General features: G+C 43.3%; 1 protein-coding gene across 3 annotated transcripts; it reads right to left on the bottom strand.

Annotated features, from left to right (window-relative positions):
* Positions 1-862: 862 nt before the first annotated feature.
* PDCD2L (programmed cell death 2 like) lies at positions 863-22,184 on the bottom strand. 3 transcript variants are annotated; one of them, XM_029926066.1, is made up of 7 exons: positions 21,684-22,172; positions 21,416-21,582; positions 21,251-21,311; positions 19,469-19,836; positions 18,183-18,293; positions 9,973-10,121; positions 863-1,041 (listed from the first exon to the last, which is right to left on the bottom strand). In XM_029926066.1, the coding sequence occupies exons 1-7, from the start codon at positions 21,789-21,791 to the stop codon at positions 911-913; spliced, it is 1,095 nt and encodes a 364-aa protein (XP_029781926.1). In that variant the 5' UTR covers positions 21,792-22,172; the 3' UTR covers positions 863-910. The 3 variants fall into 3 exon arrangements, with proteins under 3 accessions (XP_029781926.1, XP_029781925.1, XP_029781927.1); XM_029926065.1 differs by having other exon boundaries at positions 19,469-19,842; positions 21,684-22,169; XM_029926067.1 differs by having other exon boundaries at positions 923-1,041; positions 9,977-10,121; positions 19,469-19,842; positions 21,684-22,184.
* Between the last annotated feature and the right edge of the window lie 5,667 nt (positions 22,185-27,851).

The raw sequence follows: 27,851 nt of genomic DNA, 5'->3' as shown, positions 1-27,851 counted from the left end.
CCTCAAGAAGCTGGAGTGACCAAGAGGTTTGACCTGTCAGCACACAGGGACGGCAGCGGAGCGCACTGACATGTGGTGGCAGCACGGCCATGAGGCTGACCTGAGCTCCTGGCTCCTCAGAGGCTCGTGCAGGAGGGGAGCCACGTTCTGTGGGTACAGTGCTCAGACACGCCGCTGACCCTGGAAGGGGAGACCAGCCCACAGCCAAGGGGTTCTAAATCTCGCATCAGCCCCAGTGCAGGTGCCATAAAGCAAAAAGGACAGCACTTGAAACACAAAGAGGTAATAATTTGTGAGTCAAAACCCATCAGTCTGCGCAAGGCCACCTTCCCCTCTCTTCCTTGGAGCTGCCTGCAGAGGTGGAAGCCATTTGTTACTTGGCATCATGGCTGCCCTCAGACCTCTGGTGAAGCCCAAGATCGATAAAAAGAGAACCAAGAAGTTCATCCGACACCAGTGAGACTGATTTGTCAAAATTAAGCACAACTGGTGGAAATCCAGAGGCACTGACAACAGGGTGTGCAGCAGATTCAAGGGCCAGATCTTGATGCCCAACATTGGTTATAGAAGCAACAAGAAAACAAAACACATGCTACCCAGTGGCTTCTGGAAGTTCCTAGTCCACAATGTCAAGGAGTCTGAAGTGCTGCTGATGTGCATCAAATCTTACTGTGCAGAGATTGCTCAAAATGTCTCCTCCCAGAACCCTAAAGCCCAGCTGGCCATCAGTCCCAAGTCCCAGCTGCAGGCTGCACAGCGAAGAAAATGAATAGCCAGTTTACATGCACATCACATTTGTGTTAATAACACCATAAGACTACAAAAAGTAATGTGTGAATCAAATGAAGTAAAAATGCACAAATCTGGACATTAAAATTTGCTTTAATTTATATAAATAAAAGGAAATTCTCTAGTTAAATAGTGGTTCATCTGGGTCTTCTTGTATAACACAAAGTTCTTCCATGGGAGTCTGATGATTTTCAGGCCAGCAACTCTTCTCACATGTGTAAATTAGAATTGTTCCAAATTCCACAGAAATACCTGAAAAATACAGCATATTCAGGATTCCAGCGAAGAGAAAGTGTCAGGAGACATACTCAATATCTGAAGGTTTGATTAGCGGACAAAGCCCAGACTCTGGAGCAAGACTCCCTGGGTTCTGACCCCAGCTCTGCCACCTGAGCAAGCGGCTCACTGCTCTGTAATAAATACCGTAGTGATCACGATGATAAGATTGTTGTGAAGACCATTAAATAAACTAATACATGTAAGAGACTTAGAACAGAGCCTGACACTTCTAAGAGATCACTGTAAACAAAGAGGTATGTAACTAGAAGATAATTGAAGGAGAAAGATGATGCAATATCAGGGTACTGGTGCTGCTACAGGAATGATTTTACCCAATAAACTGAACAAATAATTAGGAAAAGCAATAGCAGTGCTCACTAGCTCTCACTCACAACACAGTCCTACTCCTCCACAAAGTAAGGGAATGCTGATGACAAAAAGCAGAATTAACAGAAAAATATATTTTAAAGTCTTTTGTACAAACGTCTAGGATACTGGACACTGAAAACCATTTAAAAACATGTCATGCGGCATCTGGCTGGCTCAGTTTTGTGACTTTTTTTTCTTAAAAAAATTTTTTTTAATGTTTTTATTTTTGAGAAAGAGATGGAGTATGAGCAGGGGAGGGGCAGAGACAGAGGGAGCCACAGAATCGGAGGCAGGCTCCAGGCTCCGAGCTGTCAGCACAGAGCCCGACGCGGGGCTCAGACCCACGAACGGCGAGATTGTGCCTTGAGCCGAAGTCAACGCTTAACTTACTCAGCAACCCAGGCGCCCTTCTTTTTTTCTTAAAAAAACTTTTTAAAACTTTATTTTGAGAGAAAGAGAGTGCACGAGTCAGGGAGAGGCAGAGAGAGAGAGGGAATGCCAAGTAGGCCCTGCACCATTAGCACAGAGCCCAACCTGGGACTCAAATTCCCGTATCTTGATACCATGACCTGAGCGGAGATCTAGTTGGCTGCTTAACCAACTGAGCCACCCAGGCGCCCCTCAGTTGTTTGACTCCTGATCTCCGGTTTGTGAGTTTGTGCCCCATGTTAGGTGTAGAGATTACTTAACAACAACAACAACAACAACACCCACTTAAGATAAACAAAAATATGTCACACGGACACACTACCTCCAAGAAAGGATTCAGGCACCCCCCCCCCGCAAAATTCCTAAGAGTCTCCAGAAATTTATCAATGGACAGTGCCACAAAGAATAACACCAAGAAAATACAATCGACTAGAACTCCGGTTGATAGCAGAACAGGAAAACAGGAGTCAACAGGAGTTGGGCAACTGGTTTGGGACAGCAAAAGAAAAACACTTTGAAAGGAAAATGCAGGCAGGGACGACGGGAAGAACATCGAAGACCGAACTAACAAGGCCAAAATAGAGCTGACTTAGGAGAAATGACCTGGTGAATGTAAGACAATTTCCAATCAGAATGTGCAACACACAGTCTGCAGAAGCAGAAGATTAGAGCCTCAGAACCAGTAGCCAGCAGGGTAGGAAAGGAGGAGGGTCAGGGAGTCAGAGGGAACAAAATACCAAATAGCAAAGCTATGTACAGGAGGCCTGAGCCCAGAGGCCTGCCACAGTACGATGGAGGGGCAGGAGCCAGAAGAAACGGATACGGAGGTCAAAATAGCTCCATTACATATCTAATGAAAAACATCAGAGCCACACAGAGTAGGAAAGACAGGTGAAATGTAATTACAGGTGGAAAGGAGAGGCTTGAAAGAATCTCACTGAATGCAGAGGGAAAGAAAAGGATGTGAATGTAAGAGAGGAGAAAGGTGGCCAATGCAACTGGTCAATGCAAAGATCTCCATGCTGGGTGCAGAGATTAAACAAATAAAAAAATCTTGGGGTGCCTGGGTGGCTCAGTCAGTTGAGCGTCTGACTTTAGCTCAGGTCGTGATCTCATAGTTCATGAGTTCAAGCCCCACACTGGGTTCACTGATGTCAGTGAAGAACCTGCTTTAGATCCTCTGTCCCCTGCTCTCTCTGCCTCTCCTTTACTCATGCTCTCTCTTGCTCAAAAAATGAAAATAAAACAAAAAAAGGAAACTTGAAAAATCTTTAAAAAATTACTAATATATTTGGAGGTGGAGCAGGGCATACATTTCCTTGTTATAGTAAAGAGCCAAATACATACTATCTAAAACTGACAGCTGGAATGAATGTAATTCTCTTAACCTCAGAAGGACCTTTCAGAAGCTAGGTGAAAGAATCCACTGCCTCACACGCACTTACTTTTTCTTGCACTAAATTTACATACATTTACTCCAGTATTTTTAATTAGTATGTAGTGAATTTTCCTATCTTTATATTTTTCTAGCCATCCATCCATCTAAACTTTCTATCTACATTTATGTCTAGAACGAGGACTAGAATGATGTTGATTAGTGTTAATAATGGTGATTTCCAAGGTTCACCAGACATTGACAGAAAACCTTCAACATAGCATTCAGGGATCAGAAAAACTGCAAGAGGGGCGCCTGACTGGCTCAGTTGGTAGAGTGTGTGACTCTTGATCTTGGGATTGTAGGTTTAAGTCCTATGTTGGATGCAGAGATTATTCAAAAGTAAAATCTTTAAAAAAAGTGGCAGGAAATAGGCAACAAGTAAAAACTTTGAGATAGACCACTTATTTTTTTCTTTTTTTTAATTTTTAAAAATGTTTTATTTATTTTTGAGAAACAGAGAGAGACAGTGCGAGCAAGGGAAGGGCAGAGAGAGAGGGAGACACAGAATATGAAGCAGGCTCCAGGCTCTGAGCTGTCAGCACAGAGCCCGACGCGGGGCTTGAACCCACAGACTGTGAGATCATGACCTGAGCTGAAGCCGAACGCTCAACAGACTGAGACACCCAGGTGCCCCAATAGATCACTTCTTATAAAAGAAGATCTCATAAAGCAAAACAAAACAAAACAAAACAAAAACCAAATAGTATGGTAAAGTTTCAGAAAACAAAAAACAGCTTTTGAAAAATAAAAATAGGATGGGCAAACTAAATTCAAAAGGATCAGAATAACAAAGACATAAAGATTAACAGAAGCAGTCAGGCCCAACAGCCATACACCACATGATTCCATTTGTGTGAAGTTGCAGAACAGGGTAAATTCATACAGGAATGGAGGAGACTGATCTCTTGGACAGGGAGAGGTACACTGACCAGAAGGAGGCCCAAGAGGCGTTCTGGGTGCTGCAAACATTCCCTATCTTAATCTGGGAGGTGATGACAAGAGTGGATTTAGGTAAAAAGTCATCAGGCGGTAGGCTTAAGATTGGCACAATTCACTGTGAGCTTGCTTTCTTTCTAAAAAGGAAGTACATGGCAAGCATTTTCTAAAAAGGAAGTACATGGCAAGCATTTCCCACAGATGAAACCAAAACTACAGGCAACAGAAAAACAGACACATTGGACTATATCAAAATTAAAAACTTATGTGCATCAAAGGACACAATTAACAGTGAAAAGGCAACCTACAAAATGAAAATATTTCCAAATTATACCAGATAAGGGGTTAATATCTAGAATATAAAAAGAACTCCTACAACTCAATGACAAAAAGTCAAATAACATGACTACAAAATGAAGAAGAAGACTTGAGTTGACATTTCTCCTAAAATGATACGTAAATGGCTAACAAGCCATTTATAGGAATGGGTGCTCAACATCATCAGCCATTAGGGGGCACGCGGGGCACCTGGGCGGTTCGGTCAGGAAAGCCTCTGACTTTTTTTTTTTTAATGTTTGTTTATTATTGAGAGAGAGAGGGAGACAGAGTGTGAGCGGGAGGAACAGAACAGAGTGGGAGTCACAGAATCTGAAGCAGGCTCTTGTGAGATCATGGCCTGAGCCGAAGTCTGACGCTTTACTGACTGAGACACCCAGGCGCCCCCAAGCATCTGACTCTTGATCTGGGCTCAGGTGGTGATTTCATGGTTGGTGGGAATGAGCCCCACGTCTGGCTCTGTGCCAACAGTGAGGAGCCTGCTTGTTTTTCTCTGTCTTCCTCTCTCTGCCACTCCCCTGCATGCACACAGACTCTCTCAAATCAAACAAACAAACATTAAAAAAAATCATTAGGGGAAAAGCGAACTGTAACCCCAATAGATACGTCACACCCATTAGGATGGAGACTATAAAAACAAATAAACAAAGAAACAAACCCCTCAAAACTGAAAACAAGTATTGGTGAGGATGTGGAGAAAATGGAATTCTTGTGCACCGTTGACTGGGAATGTAAAATGGCGCAGACACTATGGAAAATATTACAGTGGTTCCTCAAAGAATTAAAAATAGAATTACCGTGTGATCCAGCAATTCTGCATCTGGTATATATATCCAAAAGAACTGAAAGCAGGATCTTGAAAAGCTATTTGTACACCCAGGTTCATAGCAGCAATATTCACAATAGTCAAGCAGAGCACCCAAGTGTTCAACAAATGAATTGATGAACCAAATGTGGAATATCCACACAACAGAGCATTATTCGGCTTTAAGAAGGACATTCTGACATGTGGCAAAACATGGACGAACCTCAAGAACGTTATGCTAAGTAAAATAAGGTGATCTCAGAGGACAAATATTATGGTTCCACTTATATGAGGGATCTAAAGTAGTCAAAATCATAACAGAATGGCAGTTGCCAGAGGCCAGGGAGAGGCAGAACTGGGGAGTTGTTAATGGTTACAGTTCCAGTTTTGCAAGAGGAAAAAGCTCTGGAGATTGGTTGCACAAGGTGAAGAAACGTAACATTACTAAATTGCACACTTAGCAATGGTTAATTTACTAAATGTTATGTTCTATACTTTTTACCACAACTGAAAAGATGAGTAAGTACAAAGTGAAGAAAACTCTTGGAAAGCAAAACAAAAATCAGACAACAAAAGAGAACAGAATCTAAATAGGAAAAGAAACATTTCACTAACGGAAGTTCCTGTAAAGGTACAACAAGAAAAATAAAGCAAAATCATCAAGGAAATTGAAGGTCTTGAGTCTCTGAACTGAAAACGCCTACCAGGTAGGTACTCAGCACAATATACACAACTGCAGAATAACAAGGATAAAGGAAGGATTCTAGAAGTGACCTGGGGGGCACTCAGGTGGCTGAGTCAGTTAAACAGCCAACTTCAGCTCAGCTCATGATCTCATGGTTCATGAGTACGAGCACTGACAGTGCAGAACCTGCTTGGGATTCTCTCTCTCCCTCTCTCCAACTTGGGCATGCTCTCTCTCTTCTCTGCCTCAAAATAAATGAACTTAAAATAAATAAAGTCAGAATGGGGCTGTTTTCCATAAGCAGGTTGCTAAAAGAATGAGGTAATGACAGGGCACCGCAAATTGCATGTAGAGAGTACTTAAAAATAACATCTTAATGGGGCGCCTGGGTGGCTCAGTCGGTTAAGCCTCTGGCTTCGGCTCAGGTCAGATCTCACGTTGGTGGGTTCGAGCCCCGCATCAGGCTCTGTGCTGACAGCTAGCTCAGAGCCTGGAGCCTGCTTCTGGTCCTGTGTCTCCTTCTCTCTCTGCCCCTCCCCCTCTCACGCTCTGTCTCTCTCTGTATCAAAAATAAATTTAAAAAAACATTAAAAAAAATAACATCTTAAAAAAAATGAGGTCATTAAATCTTTAAAATTCTGGAAAAAATTACTAATGGCTTAGGATTCCATATCTGATTTTATTATGTACAAAAAGATACAATAAACATATATTAAGACCCATGGGGTTCTTTAAATACCTATTTCCTGGGGCACCTGGGTGGCTCAGTCAGTTAAGTGTCTGACTTCAGCTCAGGTCACGATCTCACAGTTTGTGGGTTTGAGCCCCCTGTCAGGCTCTGTGCAGATGGCTCAGAGCCTGGAGCCTACTCCAGATTTTGTGTCTCCCCTTCTCACTGCCCCTCCCCTGCTCATGCTCTGTTTTGCAATCATAAATAAATGCTAAAAAAAATCAATCAATCAATCAATACTGATTTCCCATGATCCCTCTTCAGGAAACTACTGGAGAAAATGCTATATCAAAACTGAAAGGATAAACTGAGAAAGAGGAAGATCGGAGTTCTAGGAAATGGGACCCAGTTGGAAGAGGGGCAAGAGGACACCACAATAAAGATGGAAGGTGACCCAGAGCGAGAACAACACTAGAGGTGCGGAAGGCCTAGAGCTCAGACTAGCTCCGGAGACAGGTCTTCAGGGAAGCAAACATGGAGCCGGGTTGTCTGGAGTTGGATTTGTGAGGAAAATAATCCTCCTCCATGAGGGTGTGAGAAGAATCGGCCACGAGAATGAATCAGGTATTGGGGCACCTGGGTGGCTCAGTCGGCTAAGCGTCCAACTTCGGCCCAGGTTATGATCTCACGGTTTGTGGGTTCGAGCCCCAGGTCGGGCTCTGTGCTGACAGCTAGCTCAGAGCCTGGAGACTGCTTCGGATTCTGCATCCCCCACTTTCTCTGACTCTCCCCTGCTCATGCGCTCTCTGTTTCTCCAAAATAAATAAAAAACATAAAAAAAGTTTTTAAGAATGAAACAGGTTATTACTAAGTCCAAGAAGAACATGTGATCACACATACTGCTTTGCTAAGTACTGAGTAGGTGAAAATCACACACACGGACTGGGAGTATGGGAGAAAGCAATAGGGTGAGGAGATTGGGACGGAGAGAGAGAGAGGCAGGCAGCCAGAGGGAGACACAAAATCTCTGATGCAGGTTCTAGGCTCCAAGCTGTCCTCACAAAACATGACACGGGGCTTAAACTCACACACTACAAGATTGTGACCTGAGTCAAAGTTGGATGTTTAACAGACTAAGCCACCCAGGTGCCCCATTACCAAAGGTATTAAGAGTTTGTAGAGGTGCTCAAATGGTATTTTTCTTAATTGAAATATAATTCACATGCTGTAAAATTTACCATTTTAAAGAAAGCGTACAATTCAGGAGCGTCTGAGTAGTTAAGTCGGTCAGGCTGAGTTCGAGCCCTGCATTGGGCTCTGGGCTGACAGCTCAGAGCCTAGAGCCGGCTTCAGATTCTCTGTCTCCTTCTCTCTCTGCCCTTACCCTGCTCACGCTCTGTCCCTCAAAAACAAATAAACATTAAAAAATTTTTTAAGTGTACAATTCAGTGTTTTTTAGTTTCTTCCCAGAGTTACAGAAACATCTTCACAACCTGCTTCGAAAACATTTCCATCTCTCCAAACGACACCCATGCCCACGCCCACCAGCAGGCACTCCCCGTTCTTTCTTGCCCTTCGATCCCTCGCCTCTGGAAACCACGAATCTACTTTCTGTTCCAATGGGTTTACCTATTTCAGACATTTCATATGAGTGGAATCATATAATTTGCAGCCTCTTGTGACTGGCTTCTTTTCACTTAGCATGATGTTTTCAAGGCACATCCATGCTGTAGCCATGTATAATGTAGTACTTCATTTCTTTTTATTATAATATTTTATGAAGGTACATTTTGTTTATGTATCAATCAGTTAATAGACCTCTGAATTATTTCTACTTTTTGGCTACTGTAAGAATAATGCTCATATGAGCATTTGTGTACAGGTTTTTGGCAGGCGTAGGTTTTCAATCCTCTTAGGTATACTCCTAGAGTGGAAGTGCTAGATTATACACTGACATTTTTAACAATATTCCCCAAACTTCTTCATCATTTTATATCAGATGCTACCAAAGATGCCAAGATAGAAACACTCTTTTACGTGGCTGACAGCAACATAAACTGGTACAGACCTATTGAACAGCAATTTGTTAATGTAATTAAGGTAATACGTACGCACGGCTATTAAAAAGAATGCATAAAATTGGAATAGACAGGAACTTCTTCAATCTGATAAAGAGCCCTGACAAAAAGCCTCTAGTTAACAGGTAACTACTTATTGACTAAAGAATGACTGCTTAATTCCTCTGATCAGAAATGAGACAAAAAGGGGCACCTGGGTGGCTTGGTCAGGTAAGCACTGGACTCTTGATTTCAGCTCAGGTCATGATCTCATGGTTGTGGGGTTGAGCCCAGCACAGGGCTCCTCACTAAGCATGGAGCCTGCTTGAGATTCTCCTTCTTCCTCTGTCCTTCCCTGGCACACATGTACGCTCTCCCCCTCTCTATCTCAAAATAAATATTTAGGGGCGCCTGGGTGGCTCAGTCGGTTAAGCGTCCAGCTTCACTCAGGTCATGATCTCATCGTTTGTGGGTTTGAGCCCTGCATCGTGCTCTGTACTGACAGCTAGCTCAGAGCCTGGAGCTGCTTCCGATTCTGCGTCTCCCTCTCTCTCTGACCCTCCCATGCTCGTGCTATCTCTCTGTCTCTCAAAATTAAAAAGTATATTAAAAAAAATTTTTTTAATATATAAACATTAAAAAAAAAAGAGGGGTAAGTGGGTGGGTCAGTCAGTTAAGTATCTGACTCGTGGTTTTGGTTCAGGTCATGATCTCATATTTCATGAGTTCAAACCCCACATTGGGCTCTCCACTGACAGAACAGAGCCTACATAGGATTCTCTTTCTCTCAAAATAAATAAGCTTAAACAAGTAATAATATAATGCTATGAAAATAATGTTTTTTATTGTAAACTCTATACCCAATGTGGGGCTTAAACTCACAACCGCCAGATTGAGTCCAGTGCTCTACCAACCTAGTCAGCCAGATGGCCCCACCATGAAAATCATTTTAAGGATAGAAAATAGCTCGGCTTCCGACGCTGGATTTCAGCTCAGGTTGTGATCTCACAGTTCATGAGACTGAGCCTTGCGTTGGCCTCTATGCTGACAGCATGTAGCCTGCTTGGGATTCTCTCTTCCTCCCCCTCTCTGTCCCTCACCTTCTCATATTCTCTCTCTTAAAATAATTTCAAATTAGTGCAGTAAATCCAAGAACTCAAATTAATAAAGGGCTATTACCTACGTCAGCACTTCTGAGCGCGCTGACCAGTGCGGGCATAAGCTGAAACTCAAATATCCTTCGGGCCCCACAGTAGCTGCAGGCTGGGACCTCAGTGACTTCTGATGCAGGGCAGGTCAAAAACAGTGGTTCTCCACTCCAGGAATACCTAGGACAAGGGAACAAAGAGCCCTGAATGAGGACCACATACAAGGCACATTCCAACATCAAAGGCCATGCTCTGCAAACTTTGTTTCCTTCTTGCAGAGTACCAGGAGGAAAACCAGACAGCAAAGAAAATCCAAAGGCCCAAAACCAGCAGCAGGCCTGCAGAGCACAGCAAGACACCTGAAGTCTTCTCAATGCTTGATTCAAAGTCTAGGCGAAGGCACGACAACCACTAAAACCAACGAGGAACTGAATCTAACTAAAACTGCCAGTCCAGACTCAGCTCCAAGACAGATTAAAGGGATTTAGACCTCCACTACTACCACCAGCTTTACAGAGAAAGGGGCATGTCCTGCTAGGGAGCAGAAATTTACTTCCTATCTGCTGTTCTTCAACAGACACTCTCCAGTAAACCACACAAAGAAAGGTTATTAGATTTGCAAAGTGGCAGAAAAATTTAACCCACAAGGAAAGTCAACACAAGAACATCCACAGACAAGATGATGGAACTGTCTGAAAAAGACCTTAGAGTATCAAAATAAGGGGCGCCTGGGTGGCCCAGTCGGTTAAGCCTCCGACTTCAGCTCAGGTCAGATCTCACGTTCGTGGGTTCGAGCCCCACGTCAGGCTCTGTGCTGGCACCTAGCTCAGAGGCTGGAGCCTGCTTCCGGTTCTGTGTCTCCTTCTCTCTCTGCCCCTCCCCCTCTATGCTCTGTCTCTCTCTGTATCAAAAATAAATAAAACATTAAAAAAAAAAAGTATCAAAATAAGGCGTGGGATAAAACAAATAATAAAATATCAACCATAAACATGTAAAAGAATCTAGTAGAAACGATCATGCAAAAACAGATAAGGAAATTAGCACAGAAATAAAACTTAGAGACTGAAATAGCAATACTAGAAATGAAAAATGCTGTAAAGAATAAAGAACTTCAGGGGCGCCTGGGTGGCTCAGTCGGTTAAGCCTCTGGCTTCGGCTCAGGTCAGATCTCACGTTCGTGGGTTCGAGCCCCCCGTCAGGCTCTGTGCTGACAGCTAGCTCAGAGCCTGGAGCCTGCTTCCAATTCTGTGTCTCCTACTCTCTCTGCCCCTCCCCCTCTCATGCTCTGTCTCTCTCTGTATTAAAAATAAATAAAATATTAAAAAATATATTAAAAAAATAATAAATCAACATTAAAAAAGAAAAGAATAAAGAACTTCATTCAACGAAAGTTAACAGCAGGCAGGAAACAACAAAAAATATCTGGGAATGTAAGGAAAATAGAACATCCAAAATGAAACAAAAAGTAAAAAGAAAAAAGAAAACGAAACAGAGCCTTTAAAAATGATGGGACACGGAGCGCCTGGGTGGCTCAGTCAGTTGAGCGTCCAGCTTTGGCTCAGGTCAGGATCTCATGGTTCGTGGGTTTGAGCCCTGCATCAGGCTCTGTGCTGACAGCTAGCTCAGAGCCTGGAGCCTGTCTTCAGATCCTGTGACTCCTTCTCTCTCTGCCCTCCCCTGCTCACACTGTCTCTCTCTCTCAAAAACAAATAAAAACAAACAAACAAAATGATGGGACAATTTCAAAGCCTCTAAATACACAAGTAACTAAGGTCCTAGAAAAAGGAAATAGAAATGAAAAATATTTGAAGAGATAATAGCCAAAATATTTCCAAAATTCATGAGAAGACATCAACACAAAAATACAAAAAGCTCAGCAAATCCAAAGAAGGATAAATTAAAGTACACATTCACTGAAGCATAAACAGTTTTAATTATATAAGTATAACAAAGAGAAGAACAACAAAAAGAACTACAGCTAATTTCTAGGAGAAACGCAAAAGGCAAGACAGTGAAACAAAATCTTTTCAGTGTTGGATGGAAAACAACTAAAACATAATTTTTATGTCCAATTAAAATGTCTATTAAAAGAAATATTTTTTATTTTTATTTTTTAAATTTATTTTTGAGAGACAGAGAGAGACATGCGCGCAGTCAGAAAGAGAGGGAGATACAAAATCTGAAGACAGGCTCCAGGCTCTGAGCTAGTTGTCAGCACAGAGCCGGAAGCAGGGCTCAAACCTATGAACCATGAGATCATGACCTGAGCCGAAGTGGGACGCTTAACTGACTGAGCCACTCAGGCGCCCCTAAAAGAAATATTAAAAAATACACTCTTAGACAAAACCTGAGTGGCTATTTCCAACAAACCTGCACTTAAAAAAAAAAAAATTACAAGTTCTTCAGGTGTAGGGGAAATATCAGATGGAAGCCCAGCAGGAAGGAATGGAGAGCATCAAAAAAGTAAATGGGAGGATAAATATAAAAGATATTCTGATCATTATTTTTATTATTAAAGTTTTTTTTTTTCAAGTAATCTCTACACCCAATGTGGGGCTCGAACTCACAACTCAGATCAAGAGTCACATGCTCCAGGGGCACCTGGGTGGCCCAGTCGGTTAAGCCTCCGACTTCAGCTCAGGTCAGATCTCACGTTCGTGGGTTTGAGCCCCGCATCAGGCTCTGTGCTGACAGCTAGCTCAGAGGCTGGAGCCTGCTTCCCGTTCTGTGTCTCCTTCTCTCTCTGCCCCTCCCCCTCTCATGCTCTGTCTCTCTCTGTATATCAAAAATAAATAAAACATTAAAAAAAAAAGTCACATGCTCCACTGACTAAGCCAGCTGGGGGCCCCCAACTGTTATTTTAAATTTCATTATATAACATATAACACGTATATTATGTAGTATAATATATAATATATATATAATCCTTAAAACTATCTTATAAACAATAATTTCAAGAAAAATAAAAATATATTATAGGACATAAAGCATATACAGACGCAAATACATGAAAACAAGATCACAAAGGGCAGGGAAAACTAAATGGTAATCTGTGGTGCGGTTCATAAAGTGGCAAACGACTGTGTCAAGGCAGCCGGCAGTAAGTCAGAGAGCCACATTATAATCAGTTAGGAAACACTTTTTATGGCAGCAGAAAGGGCAAAGAATCATAATCTAAAAATACTCAATTCACTGAAGAGAAGGTTAAACAAAAGGGAAAAGAGGGACCAAAAAATATAAAGGAAAAAAGCCAATACCAGAATGATAAAATTAACCCACTACCAGCAATAATTACATTAAATGGACTTAAGGCTCTACGTAAAAGGCAAACAGTCTGGATAAAACAAGGGCAAGACCCATACATAAGATGGTTAAGAAGCACACCTTAGGTGTCCCCTGACAGCTGCTGGAATGGCGATTGTCCACAGGACAAGAAATAACCAGTGTTGGCCAGGGAGGTCTAGAAAAGGGAACCCTCCTGCACCACTGGTGGGAATGTAAACTGGTGCATCCACTGTGGAAAAACTGTGTGGAGTTTCCTCGAAGAATTAAAAATGAACTACCATATGATACAGCCATCCCATTTCAGGGTATTTATTTGAAGGAGACAAAAACACTAACTCAAAAAGATACTTATCCTCATGTTCACGGCAGCATTACTTACAATAGCCAAGATATGTAGGCGAATCCGTCCACTGACAGATAAATGGATAAAGAAACTGCAGTGTGTATATATGTATGTGTGTGTGTATACATACATACATATATATACATACAACCCACAATAAAAACCTCAGCCATAAAGGAGAATGAAGTCTCGCCATTTGCGGCAACATGGATGGGCTTTGAGGACATAACGCTAAGTGAAACAAGTCAAACAGAGAAGAAATACTGTATCATGTCACTTATGTGCAGGCCCTAAAGAACAACAAAAAAAAACCCAAAACAAACTCATACAGAGAAGAAATTAATCGGTAGCTTCCAGAGAGTCAGGAATGAGAGAACAGGTGAACTGGTTTTTTTCTAAGTTTACTTACTTTTTAAAATGTTTTAAATATTTATTTTTGAGAGACAGAGCTGGAGCAGAAGAGGCGAGAGAGAGAGAGGGGGGGGAGGAAGAGAGAGAGAGAGAGAGGGGGAGGGAGAGAGAGAGAGAGAAAGAGAGAGAGAGAGAGAGAGAGTCAGTCTGAAGCAGGTTCCAGGCTTCTAGCTGTCAGCATAGAGGCTGACATGGTGCTCAAACCCACGAACCTTGAGATCATGACCTCGAGCCAACATAGGATGCTTAACTCCCTGAGTCACCCTTAAAAAAAATAAGGAAAACACAGGAAATCAAACATAACACATTCTGTTACCTTTGGTTAGGCAGAATTTTCTTAGGGAATAAAAAGTACAAACCACCAAAACAATAAAAATGTTAAGTTGAACTTGATCAAAACTTAAAACTTCTCTTCAAAAGAGTGAAAGGCTAAGGCGCCTGGGTGGCTCAGTCAGTTAAGCATCCGACTTCGGCTCAGGTCATGTTCTCACAGTTTGTGGTTCAAGCCCTGCGTTGGGCTCTGTGCTGACAGCTCAGAGCCTAGAGCCTGTTTAGGATTCTGTGTTTCCCTCTCTCTCTTTTCCTTCCCTACTCATGCTGTGTCTCTGTCTCTCTAAAATGAATAAAATCAGTGTTAAAAAAATAAATTTCAAAAAATAAATGGAAGGTAAGCCATAGATTATCAAGATATAAATCATACTGACAAGGACACACTCTGTACTCCAAGAAAAGTCAAGACCCTTGCAGTCCAGATACCAGCCTCCCACACCCCGTTCTCCAGAATGGCATCAACATTCAACCAACTTCACAATCCAGAACCTCAAAAGCCCTTTCCTTTGCTGCTTTCCAATTTTTTCCTCTCACATCCAAAGGTCACCAAGACCTGCCATTATACAAATATCTCCCAAATTTATCCCCTCCTTCCCGTATCCTGTTTTGATCCACGCTCTTTTACGACCTCTCACCTGGATTCTTCCTCTCTAATCTCAGAGTGAGTGACCATCACTCCGCTGGCAACTATTGGCCACAGAATAAAGTACAAATTCTTTAGTAAGACATGGAGTGAAAACATACAATCTCAGCATCTAACCCATGGCAGTGCGAGGTACCACGCATGAGGAGCACCCAGCCTGGCATGCATCCGGTCTGGCCAGAAACACGACAGGGAAGGAAGGATGTCAGGTGTGGCACTGGAGGACAAAAGGGAAGGGGCAGTCTTTCAGCCAAGCTGCTCTCGATTCAGACACCGCCACATCTGTCACGTCCAGCTCACTGAACTGCCATCGTCCCCCTGCTAAGCTCCTGGGCTGTGGTTCAGAGCATACTGGACCTTCAGTCCCTGCAGCAGGCGTAGGGCTCAAGTCTGTCCCTCTCGCACGATGTCTTTCCAAGGCAGAGGCCTCTGATCCCCCCTCTGTTTCCTGCAGACTGTTCACAGCTCCACTGGGCACACCTCAGAGTGCACAGTGTCGTCTGCCTCCCTGACCAGGCTGGCACCAAGGACAGGGATTATGGTCCTCCTCCACCTCAGCACACAGGAACATGGCCCTGCAAGGGGCAGGGCTCACTGCGGGCCGGGAGTCCCACCGGTAAGGGATCCCTCCCAGGGGCTGGTCTCCAAGCTGAGAGTCACTGCCAGTGTTGAGGTGCCATATGATAAAACATTTGTTTAATCTGAAAATTCTGTTGAAGGTATCATAATTTGGGTATGTATGCTGTGAGATTCCTAGCTGTCATACCTAATTAAACAAGATAAATTGGATTTTCATCAATAAAATGAGGATGCAAGAACTAAGAGCAAAAGCTGATTTTGTGCTAAGTAGTAAAAACTATAATCATACAATACATATCAAGAACATTTACATTTCAAACCTCTGATCCTGAACTTCACTTCTAGAACTAGACTTTGGGAAAATGATAAAACATTCTAAAATTTATGATGGGGGTATGTAACAGTATTAAACCTGTGCAAAAGTGAGGCCCGCCTGGGTGGCTCAGTCCGTTAAGCGTCCGAGTCTTGGTTTCGGCTCGGGTCATGATCTCACGGCTCATGGGTTTGAGCGGGTTTGAGCCCCCTCTCATGCTGTGAGCAACAGCACAAAGCCTGCTTGGGATTCTCTGTATCCTTCTCTCTCTCTGCTCCTCCTATGCACATGGGCACATGCGTTCTCTCTCTCAAAAATAAACAAACATTAAAAAAAAAAACTACAAAAGTGAAATAAATTAGATGGAAACAATAAACATCCAAGGATATATCCAGAAGCAAAGACAAAAATCAAACAAACCAAGAAAATTAATCATAATAAAGGCTTAATCTCTTTAATACATAAAGAGCTCCTAAAAATCAAATGGACCAAGAACTTGGAAAAATGGACATAGGATAGGGACAGAAATGATTCAGAAACAGAGAAAGATGCTCATAATAATAAAGAAGCAAAATAAATGATCCCTAGACATGCTTTTTCACTTGCATTGGCAGAAACACAAAAGTATGACGCTCACACCACAGGTGGGGCTACGGGGAAAACAGGCACTGACAGGTGCCGGCAGGAACTGAAGTCCTAGGAGAATCGCTCTGGTACAATCGATCAAAATTATAACTCTATACAGCCTCTTACTCAACCACGCCATTTCGGGGGAACATAACCCACGGATACACCTGCATACATGCAAAATGACATCAGGTGCATAACTGTTCACTAGCATAATGGGTAAGAGCAAGAGGCTGGAAATAATGTCCATAAATCAGAAAAATAGACAAGCGACTACAGTACTAAAAAGTCCATTAAGAAAAAAAAAAAATCAAAGCTCTGTGGGGTGCCTGGCTGGCTCAGTCAGTGGAACATGCAGCTGTTGATCTTGGGGTTCTGAGTTCAAGGCCCATGATGGACTTAGAGATTACTTAAAACTAAAATCTTAAAAAAAAAGTCAAAGTTTTGAATGTACTTAAAGGACACACCTAGATACTGTGCAGAGATGACTTTTTAAAAAAAAATTATACTGTATGATCCAAATTATGTGGGGTTTTTTATTTCAGTTTATTTATTTATTTTGAGAGAGAGAGAGAGACGGAGAGCGAGGGGGCACGAATGGGATCAAGGTGGAAGGCAAGGGAGAGACAATTCCAAGCAGGCTCGGATTCACAAACCCTGAGCGAGACCATGACTTGCGCCGAGATCACGAGCTGGATACCTGGGGTGCCTGGGTAGGTCAGTGGTTTAGTGTCCAACATCAGCTCTGGTCATGATCTCAATTTGTTAAGTTCAAGCCCCACATCAGGCTTGCTGCTGTCAGCGTAGAGCTTGCTTCAGATCTTCTGTTCCCCACCCCCTCTTTCTCTGTCCCTGCCCTGCTCTCACTCCCAAAAATAAAACATTAAAAAAAAAAAAAGAGTTGGACACTTATCTGACTAAGGGACTCAAGGGGTCCTGTGTTTGTTTTTTAATTTTTAAGTAATTCAACACAACATGGGCTTGAACTTTCAACCCTGAGATCAAGAGTCACACGTTCTTCTGACTGAGCCAGCCAGGTGCCCCCTAAGTTATGTTTTTAAAAACATACCATTCCAGGGTGCCTGGTTGGCTCGGGTGGCTCAGGTGGCCCAGTGTCTGACTCCTGACTTCCACAGCAAGCTCTGCACTGACACCGCAGAGTCTGCTTGGGATTCTCTCTTTCCCTCTCTTTCTCACTCTCTGTCCCTCCCTGTGTGTGCACACGTTCATTCTCTCTCTCAAAATAAATAAATAAACTTAAAAAAAATTAAAGCACATAATTTCTGCCTACATGCATGCATCCAAATGCATAAAAACTAAGTGAACATAACATATTAAAATCTCAGCCTCTTGGGGCACCCGGGTGGCACAAGTGGTTAAGCGTCGGACTCTTGACCTCCGCTCAGGTCATGAGCCCACGATGGGAGCTCAAGCCCCGCACAGGGCCCTGCACTGGTGCTGCGGAGCCTGCTTGGGGCTCTGTGTCTACTTCTCTCCGACCCTCCCCCACTTGTACTCTCGCTCTTTCTCAAAATAAATAAACAAACATACACACTCACACACATGTATGCATTAAAAACAAATTCTTAGCCTCTTCGTTTGGGGAATGTTACAGATTTTGGTTTTCTCATATTTCCCAATATTTTCCAAACTAACATGTATTATTACTCTTATAATTAAGAAAAACAATAAAAGAAAATGTGCCTTTACCTCAAAATCTGCTCCTGACAAGCAGCAATTCTCTTCATGAATTTGTAAAATGCCTTATCTCCACTTTTAATTGTGGTCTTCTCATATTTTTCATCACCATCACCAGGAAGACTAAGAAAAGCAGAAAGTGCTTTTGAGTATCTATATCCAGAGAATTACAATGTTTAGAAGAGTAAACAAATTAATGCATACAACTTAAAAATAATAAATTTAATACCCTGTAATATCAAACAGCCCACCATTTTCTCAAGCTCTGCTCCCTAGCCATTTTCAACTCTGGGATAGTTATCTGCAATTTTAAAAGTCTTTATGTCCACTGACGCTCCCCATGTCTTTGTCTACTATGGATTATTTTCAGACCCCAACAGGTCCACAAACACTCCATTATTCTGAAAAGCTTACTAAGAAAACAGCTCTGGTAAAAACAAAAAACACAAAAAAACCACACAGGTCATCTCTCCAAATATCCTATTATAATCCTATTAAAATAGCAAAAATGACCATTCTTATTTCTTTGGAGGGCCTTGGCTTATAAAGCCTTTCAAGATCTACTCTCTCATGTGACTCCTAAAACCCTCTGATGAGGCAGACAACAGAAATACAGACCTGACTCTCATTCTAGTGATGAGAGTCGAGGCTCTGGGAGTGTCTCTGAAGTTCTAGGACAATAAATTTAAAAAAAAAAAAAAAAAAAAAAAAGCATTTTTCTAACTTATCTGTCTGAGCTATACATTTAAAAACAGAAAATACTTTAAGAAATTTAAAAAAAAAGAGTGTAGCACCTGGGTAGTTCAGTTGGTTAAACGTCCGACTTCAGCTCAGGTCATGACCTTGTGGTGTGTGAGTTCGAGCTCCATGTTGGGCTCTGGGCTAACGTCTCAGAGCCTGGAGCCTGCTTCAGATTCTGGGTCTCCTCTCTCTGCCCCTCCCTCGCTCATGCTCTGTCTCTCAAAACTAAATAAACATTAAAAAAAATAAAAAAACCCCAGAAAATAAAGAGACCGTAAACACATGCTCTTCTGTAAAAGTTGGCAACCTTAACTCCTTCGTTCCTTTTCTTGAGGGTATTTACTAACAGAGCAACGTGTTTTCAAGCTAACTCAAGGGCTGGTAAGACCCCCTGTCTCTGCTGCCCTTTCTCATCCAAGAGCAGTGAAGCAGAAAGGTCCCATACTCACGTTCTGTCTGAAAAAGTTTCCCCAACTACCAGAATCAAACCAAAAGGTACCAAGGGTGGCAGTCTTCCGGTGAAGTCAGCGCTCCCCCTGAGCAGCACACATTCTCACCTCTGGGAAAGCAACTGCTCCACACCCACTCCTTCTTTCTGCTGGTATTCCCTCAGGAGGCTCTGAGCATGGTCTAGACTGACCGAGTCCCGGTAGTCGTCCTCATCTACAGCACACACGTAGTAGGGCAGGAACTGTGGCGCCAGGGACGGCAAGGCCATCTCTGCCCCGGGAGATTCAGGAGGAGCAGCGCCCACGACAGGATCCTGCAGGTGGAGATCCTGGAGCTGAGCAGTACAGTCCATGTCTCTGGCACTGTGGGTGTCATTTCCAAAATCCAAGGTAAGCTGTGGTGGCGGCACCTCCTCACTGTCACTTCCCCAGTCATCCGCACCTTCACACCAATCCTCAGCTGCAAGGCCGTTGTCCTGTTTCTGGGAAAATATCCAGTGAGTAAAGGCTGGGCTTACCTGGCTGCTCTCGCCGGTTCCCTTGGCTTGAGCTGCACGTCCCTTCACCTTCCTGAGGGAGCCTTCACACCAGCGCCTTCCTCTCTTGCACATTCGGATTCAGCTTTCTGGACCCTATCCACTCAAAAGCATGTTGGAGGTGACAAAAAACTGCGTTCCCTTCTCAGGGGCAATGTGGCAAATGTAGTACAGTGGTTTCTTCAACCATCGATTCCAAACTCTTCCGGCTGTGCTTGACATACTGCAGAAGTGGGCAGGAAAGAACTATGTTTCTCAGACTCTTCAGTGGTTAGGGTTCCAGATATAATCAGGGGCCCTTTAATCAGGTCCACTAGGGAGACACAAATTTGACACAGAATGAAGTGAAGTGAGAGGCCATGAAGCAAAAGTCTGTAGATAGAAATAAAGCAAGGATCTGGAGGCAGAAGACCTGACAAGGGCAGCTTCCGGTTCAGCAGACCGTGTCTCAGCTTTCTGACTGTAGGTGCGGTAGGTGGTACAGCAGCTCCCGAACAGGCCGTTCTGGAGGTGTCGTTCTGGAGGTCATTCCTGGAGTGGCCCCCTCCAGTCTATCCAATGTTAGTAAAAAACCTAATTCTGTTTCACCTTTAAAAATTCGGTGCTTTTCTACTGCATGCAACCAAGCCCTGACAAATACAGGCAGACAACACACCTTCGTCTTTTCATTCCTGATGTTGCTGGTACTATGCCAGGCACATGTTAAGAACTCAGTGTATATATATCAGGTGACCTCTTAGGCAAAGGGTAGCTGGGTTTTGTTCTGCAGCTACCAACTTGCCTTCCTTTTTGATTTCAATACGTTCAGATTTTTCTTATGTTTTTCTATACACATACACATATCATAGTGAAGGTATGTACTATAAACACACACAGCCATGTAACTGTATGACACCCATACTTTTTCCCCAAACAGAAACTTCAGCAAGTTACATGCCTCAAGGCCCTCAATGTTCATTAAAAGAAACAAGGACAAAATCTTAAGATAGTATTTCATGGTTCAGAAAAGGGAAAAAATCATTCCAACGTACTTCAATGACCACTGTTTAAAGTGTGTCTGGGGGCACCTAAGTGGCTCAGTCGGTTAAGCGTCCGACTCTGGCTCAGGTCATGATCTCACAGTTCGTGGGTTCAAGCCCCGCGCTGGCTCTGTGCTGACAGCTCGGAGCCTGAAACCTGCTTCGGATTCTGTGTGTCTCTCTCTCTGCCCCTCCCCTGCTCGTGCTCTGTCTTTGTCTCTCAAGAATAAATAAACATTAAAAAAAAATTTAAAATAAAGTTTGTCTCAAACGATATTCTGGAAAATACCCTCAAATTGCAGCAAATCGTAATACGCTAGTCACAACCGGTTTACCTGAGCGTCCTGCGCCTCTTTCTCCCGCGTCTGCAGGCACTGGGAGCGGAACACCTTCCAGCTTCAGGGTAAAAATAAATGGCAGTGAGGGTGGTACACAGGCACACGGCCCCAGCGCCCACCTTCCCCGCTCACCATCCGGGAGCGGCTCCCGTCCCCGCCCACCTGCGCGCTCGGCCGCCGCCGCACCGGGGGCGGGGACAGGCGAACACGTGCAGCAGCCGATGAAACGGGGAGCCTTCCAGCGGGCAGTACACCTGCACGACGAGGGCGAGAGGCTGCCTGCAACGTCCACACACTGGCCGCGGCGCTGCCACGGCGGGCACGGCGTCCTGAGGACAGAGGAGGCGCTCAGACCCGGGCTCTGCCCGCGGACCTCGCCCGCTCCCTCGGCCCGCAGCCCACCCCGGCGCCTTCCAGCGCCCCACCTCACCGGGAGGCCGCCCAGCTTGCTAGCAGTCCAGGCGCCCGGCCCCGAGGGGCGGCCACGCACCGCAGTGTCACGAAGCCCGAGCAGCACCGGCTTCCGAACGGCCTCCATGACGACGAGGCGCCCACGTGGAAAGGCGAACTACGGGAAGCGAGAAGGGGCGCCTCTCTGCGCATGCGTCCCGCCACCACTGCGAGGCGGCGCCACCCTCCTGCGATCCTTCTTCGGAAGACGGGACTGTTGATCATGTGGGCTCGAAACCCGGGAGCCCCAGCTACTCTGTGCCTCCAAATGCGCTAAGGTAGGAAGTACACACGATCTGCTTTAAATTGTCTTGCCAAAAAATTTCACCTGAAGTGGAATTATAGCATCGTTGAAGATACACACAAAAAAGTAATTTTTACAGGTTCACATCAAAATGCTTATAGAGGAAATTATGGAGCAGTCCCTGAGTTGATAACTGTTGACATTTGGTGTCAGGCACATAGAGATCTATTATATTGCTTTTATATGTTTGGAATTTTCTGTAATCGTTTTTTCAAATGCCCAGGGCACAACCTGGGTGAATTTCAAAAACATCATGCTAAGTGAAGGAAGCCAGACACAAAAGGCCACATTCTGGAAAAGGTGAACTTAGAGAAAACAAATCAGATCAACTGTTAACCAGGGTTTGGGTTCAGGGGGCAGGGATTGACCAGAAGGGTCCCAGGAACCTTCGAAGTGATGAAAATGCTGTATATTGGGGCACCTGGGTGTGTGTCAGTCAGGTGTCTGACTTTGTCTCACGTCTTGATCTCACAGTTCATGAGTTCAAGTCCCTCGTTGGGCTCTTCACTGACACTACAGAGCCTGCTTGGGATCCTGCCCCTCTCCCACTTGTACATGCTCTTTCTCTCTCAAAATAAATACATCAAACTTTTAAAAAAATGCTGTATATCTCAACTCTGGTGGTTGCATGACTATATATCAAAACTGCACCCCAAAAGAAGGTGAATTTTACTGTATGTAAATAGTACTTCAATAAACCTTTTAAAAACACATGTTGCAAAAGCACGATTTCAGTCTTCGTACAATAATGTGAAAAGGAAATGTAGATGGGGCTCCTGGGGGACTCAGTCGGTTAAGTGTTGGACTCTTGGTTTAGGCTCACGGTTTGTGAGGTGGAGCTCTGCACTTACTTACAGTATGGGGCCTGCTTGGGATTCTCTCTCTCTTTCTCTTTCTCAAAATAAATAAACTTAAAAAAAAAAAAAGAAGAAGAGGAGGTGCAGGTTTTCAATGATTGACACCTTCAAGCAGGATATAAATGCCTCATGATGTCTGCTTCCAGCCCCATCGGATTAGACCTGGAGATGGAACCAGTCTGCTACTGGTTCTTCACTGACACCCTGATAGCTTTAAAAGGCACTGTGAAATCTGACCTTGGTGTTCACTTCAGGTCTAGCCAAATAGGCTGGATGACTTGGCAGATACTTGTTATTTTAGCTATATTTCTCAGGAGATGTATTTTCATTATTGGATAAAGAAACAACCTTCAAAATTGGTATTCCTGCTAACAGAGCAGGATATTGTCCAACAGTTACTGAGTTTTCTCAATGTCAGTCATCTGTTTACATAACACTACCCACTACACTCTCTTGATCATAGTGTGGTCTCGGCATGAAAGCTACTTAAGGATGAATTTTCAAGATGTTAATCGCTGCCACATTCTGGAATTCCCGAGGCAATGTAACATCAAATTTGACAGAGACATTTTTGTGGGATCTTGGGAACGGTGCAACAAGAAGGTGCTTGCATGTGTGGGACTTGGACTTCCCTGACAGATCCACACACCTCACTGTTATGATACAGGTTTTATTTATGTGTGGATATATATGTAATCTCTCCACCCAATGTGAGACTTCCACTCATGACCCCAAGATCAAGAGTCACATGTTGCGCTGAGACAGCCAGGCGGGTCCCCAGTTTGTATTTACTTGAGCAAGGACAGAATGAAGATATTGAAAGCTGCTTGAATCTTACACTGAAGAGCTGTTTATAATGGTTAATTTTATGTATCAACCTTTTTTTTTTAAAGAACTACCTTCTTTCTTTTTCTTTTTTTTTTTAATGTTTTATTTATTTTTGATAGAGAGACAGAGCATGAGAGGGGGAGGGGCAGAGAGAGAAGGAGACACAGAACTGGAAGCAGGCTCCAGGCTCTGAGCTAGCTGTCAGCACAGAGCCTGACGCGGGGCTCGAACCCACGAACGTGAGATCTGACCTGAGCCGAAGCCGGAGGCTTAACCGACTGAGCCACCCAGGCACCCCAATTTTATGTATCAACTTAATTGGGCTAAGAGATGCCCATATAGCTGGTAAAAAGTTATTTCTGGGATTGTCTGTGAGGGTGTTTCCAGAAGAGAATAGCATTTCAATCAGTAGATGGAGTAAAGATCTGCCCTCACCTGTGTGGATAGGCATCCCCACCAAGGCTGCTGAGGGACCTAAGAGAACAAAACGGCAGAGGAAGGGAGAATTCTGTTTCTTGAGCTGAGACATCCATCTTCTCCTGCCGTCAGACAGCAGGTCCTGGTTCTCAGGCCTTCAAACTCCAGACTGAAACGTATCTACCTCAGTTTTCCTGGGTCTCAAGCTTGTAGATAGCATATGGCGGGACTTCTCAGCCTCCATAATCACGGGAGGGATTTGGAGCCAATTCCCATGATAAGTCTCCTTAGATATAAAGCGATGGCCTATTGGTTCTGTTTCTCCGGAGAACCCTAAATAATACACTGTTGAAGAACTCACGAGTGGCAGCCACAGGACAAGCAGAAGCTGCAAGTGCTATGTAGCGCTGGTGGTGGGGGGAGAGGATAAGACAGGACCAAGGGACATGTGAACTGACGTGTGCCAGCTCTTCCTGTGTAGGGCAAGACATGAAGCTTGGCTGCTGGCCTAGAGGAACAGCCTCTGAGACCACTCCTGCGAGGCCTTTCCTGTGAAGCCCAGTGAGCCTGGGGAACTCTACCACCTAGGATTTTATCTCTACAGATCTTTCTGTGCTTGCTCCTTTGTAATAAAGTGCTTCTGATGGAAAGAGGCATTCACCATCAAAAAACTGCTAGAACTGATTACCTGAATTCAGCAAAGTCATAGGATATAAAATCAACATACATAAATCAGTTGCATTTCTATACACCAATAATGAAGCAGCAGAAAGAGAAATCAAAGAATTGAGTGATCCCATTTACAGTTACATCAAAACCTATAAAATATTTAGGGATAAACCTAACCAAGTAGGTAAATGAGCTGTATAGTGAAAACTATAGAAAGCTTATAAAAAGAAAAGCTCGTAAAAGAAAAAAGATACAAAGAAATGGAAGAACATTCCCTGCTTGTGGATTGGAAGAACAAATACTGTTTTAAAATAATATTTATTTTGAGAGAGATAAGAGAGTGTGAGTTGGGCAGGAGCAGAGAGAGAAAGGTATAGAGAGAATCCCGAGCAGGCTCCACCTTGTTAGCACAGATCCCAATCTGGGGCTTGATCTCACGAATCATGAGATAATGACTTGAGCCAAAATCAAGAGTTGGATGCTTAACTGATTGAGCCACTCAGGCAACCCAAGAGGAACAAATATTGTTAAAAAGTCTATACTACCCAAAGCAATCTACATATTCAGTGTAATCCGTTATCAACAGAATACCAAAATTCTTCATAGAGCTAGAAAAATTCTAAAATTTGTATGGAACCACAGAAGACTGCAAACAGCCACAGTAAACTTGGAAAAGAAAACCAAAGGTGATTGCATCAAAATTCCTGACTTCAAACTGTATTACAAAGCTGTAATCACCAAGAGAGTATGGTACTGGCACAAAAACAGACACATAGATCAATGGAACAGAACAGAGAACTCAGAAGTAGACCCACAAATGGATGGCCAAGTAATCGTGGACAAAGCAGGAAAGAATATCCACTGGAAAAAAAGTCTTTTCTGCAAATGGTGTTGGGAAAACTGGGCCCTTTCTTACACCATCTACAAAAATAAACTCAAAATGGATGAAAGAGCTAAATGTAAGACAGGAAACCATCAAAATCCTAGAGGAGAAAATAGGGCACAGCAATTTATTACTAGACAGGTCTCTGGAGGCAAGGGAAACAAAAGCAAACATGAACTATTGGGACCTCATCAAAATAAAAGTGAAGGAAACAATCCACAAAGTTAAAAGGCAACAGATGGAATGGGAGAAGATATTTGCAAATGACATATTGGATAAAAGATTAGTATCCAAAATGAATAAAGGATGTGTCAAACCCAACACCCAAGTAACAAATAATCCAGTCAAGAAACACAAAAGATTGAACATATACTTTTCCTTTTTTTTTAAATTTTTAATGTTTGTTTATTATTGAGACAGAAACAGAGCATGAGTGGGGGATAGGCAGAGAGAGAGGAAGACACAGAATCTGAAGCAGGTTCTAGGCTCTGAGCTGTCAGCACAGAGCCTGACACAGGGCTTGAACCCACAAACTGAGAGATCACAACCTGAGCCTAAGTCAGACACTTAACCGACTAAGCCACCCAGGTGCCCTGAACAGACAGTTTTCCAAAGAGATCAGATAACCAATAGACACATGAAAAGATGCTCAACATCATGCATCATCAGGGAAATATAAATCAAAACCACAGCATGATACCACCTCAAACCTGTCAGAATGGCTAAAATTAACAACTCAGGCAACAACAGATGTTGGCGAGGATGTGGAGAAAGAGGAACCCTTTTGCACTGCTGGTGGGAATGCAAACTGGTGCAGCCACTCTGGAAAACAGTATGGAGTTTCCTCAAAAAATTAAAGAGTTACCTTACAACCCAGCAATGGCACTACTAGGTATTTATCCACAGGATATTAAAAATGCTGATTTGAAGGGGCACACACCCCTCAATACTTATAGCAGCACTATCAACAATAGCCAAATTGTAGAAAGAGCTCAAATGTCCATTGAGTGACGAATGGATAAAGATGTAGTGTATATATACAATGAAATATTACTTGGCGATCAAAAAGAATGAAACCTTGTCATTTGCAATAATGTAGATGGGACTAGAGTTATGTTAAGTAGATTCAGTCAGAGAAAGATAAATTTTACTAGTGAAATCATATAGAAGAAACAAAACAGATGAACATAAAGGAAAGAAAAAGAAGATAAAAACAGAGAGGGAGGCAAACCATAAGAGACTCACACAGAGAACAAACTGAGGGCTGCTGGAGGGGAGGTGGGTAGGGGGATGGGCTAAATGGGTGAAGAGCATTACGGAGGACACTTGTTGGGACAAGTACTGGTATTTTATGTAAGTGATGATGAATCACTAAATTCTATTCCTGAACCATCATTACATTCTATGTTAACTAACATGGATTTAAATTAAAAAAAAAGGCTTTCAGTGATCAGCTATATAGAAAGGAGGTGGGTTAGCAGGGCCCTCAACAGAGCTAGACCATCAAAGATCATTTTTATATCACCTCTACGAAAGTAGGGAGAGGAGTGGGCATTTGCTTCTGCAAAGAAAAAAAACCCACAAGAAACAAACACGCCACCATCAGAAAGAGAAGTGCTGGCAATTTCCGAGTACTATTTCAAGCAGTTACACCTATATGCTCACACTCCGTCATCAAGGTATTCCTCCCTTTGAATCTTCATGGAGACAAATCTCCATTTGTCTTTTTATAGGAGCTTTCCCTGTCTTGAGGAAGTCGTGTGACCAACCCAGAAATGGGAGACCCAGGAGAGAATGGGGTGAAGGCAGCTGTGATGATGGGGTTGAGGGCAGCAGGGCTTTTGTGAAAGGGGTAGCAGTTTTCCCCATCTTGACCCTATAGGGTGATCTAGGGTGTAGATCCCGGAAGCTCAGCCTCCAGCCTGCCCATCAATTCTGCTCAATGACTCTTTAAGTAAAATTCCCTATCTGCCTACGGGGCCAAAAATATTATTTAATACTTTGAATAGAAGGTAAGAATCTTGAATAGAAGATAAAAGGGTAGTTTGCTCAAAATCCTTTTTTCAACATCTGCCTTCTGAAAGAAAAGAACTTCCTGAGCACATGGCCAGAAGGTAATCATCACCCTTGATCTGGGCTAGGTATTCACCCATAACAGACATAATCTAATGCAGCTTTTTAGAACTAAGT

The sequence above is a fragment of the Suricata suricatta genome, chromosome 16, assembly GCF_006229205.1.
Source record: "Suricata suricatta isolate VVHF042 chromosome 16, meerkat_22Aug2017_6uvM2_HiC, whole genome shotgun sequence".
NCBI lineage: Eukaryota > Metazoa > Chordata > Mammalia > Carnivora > Herpestidae > Suricata > Suricata suricatta.
This window is presented reverse-complemented; position numbering and strand designations above follow the sequence as displayed.

Excerpts from the sequence above, each read along its gene's own strand:
- PDCD2L (XM_029926065.1), bottom strand. The coding sequence starts at position 21,791 with ATGGAGGCCGTTCGGAAGCCGGTGCTGCTCGGGCTTCGTGACACTGCG. Across the intron at positions 21,583-21,683 it reads GCAAGCTGGGCGGCCTCCCG|GACGCCGTGCCCGCCGTGGC; the intron begins GTGAGGTGGGGC and ends CTCTGTCCTCAG. Across the intron at positions 19,843-21,250 it reads AAGAGGCGCAGGACGCTCAG|AAACAGGACAACGGCCTTGC; the intron begins GTAAACCGGTTG and ends ATATTTTCCCAG.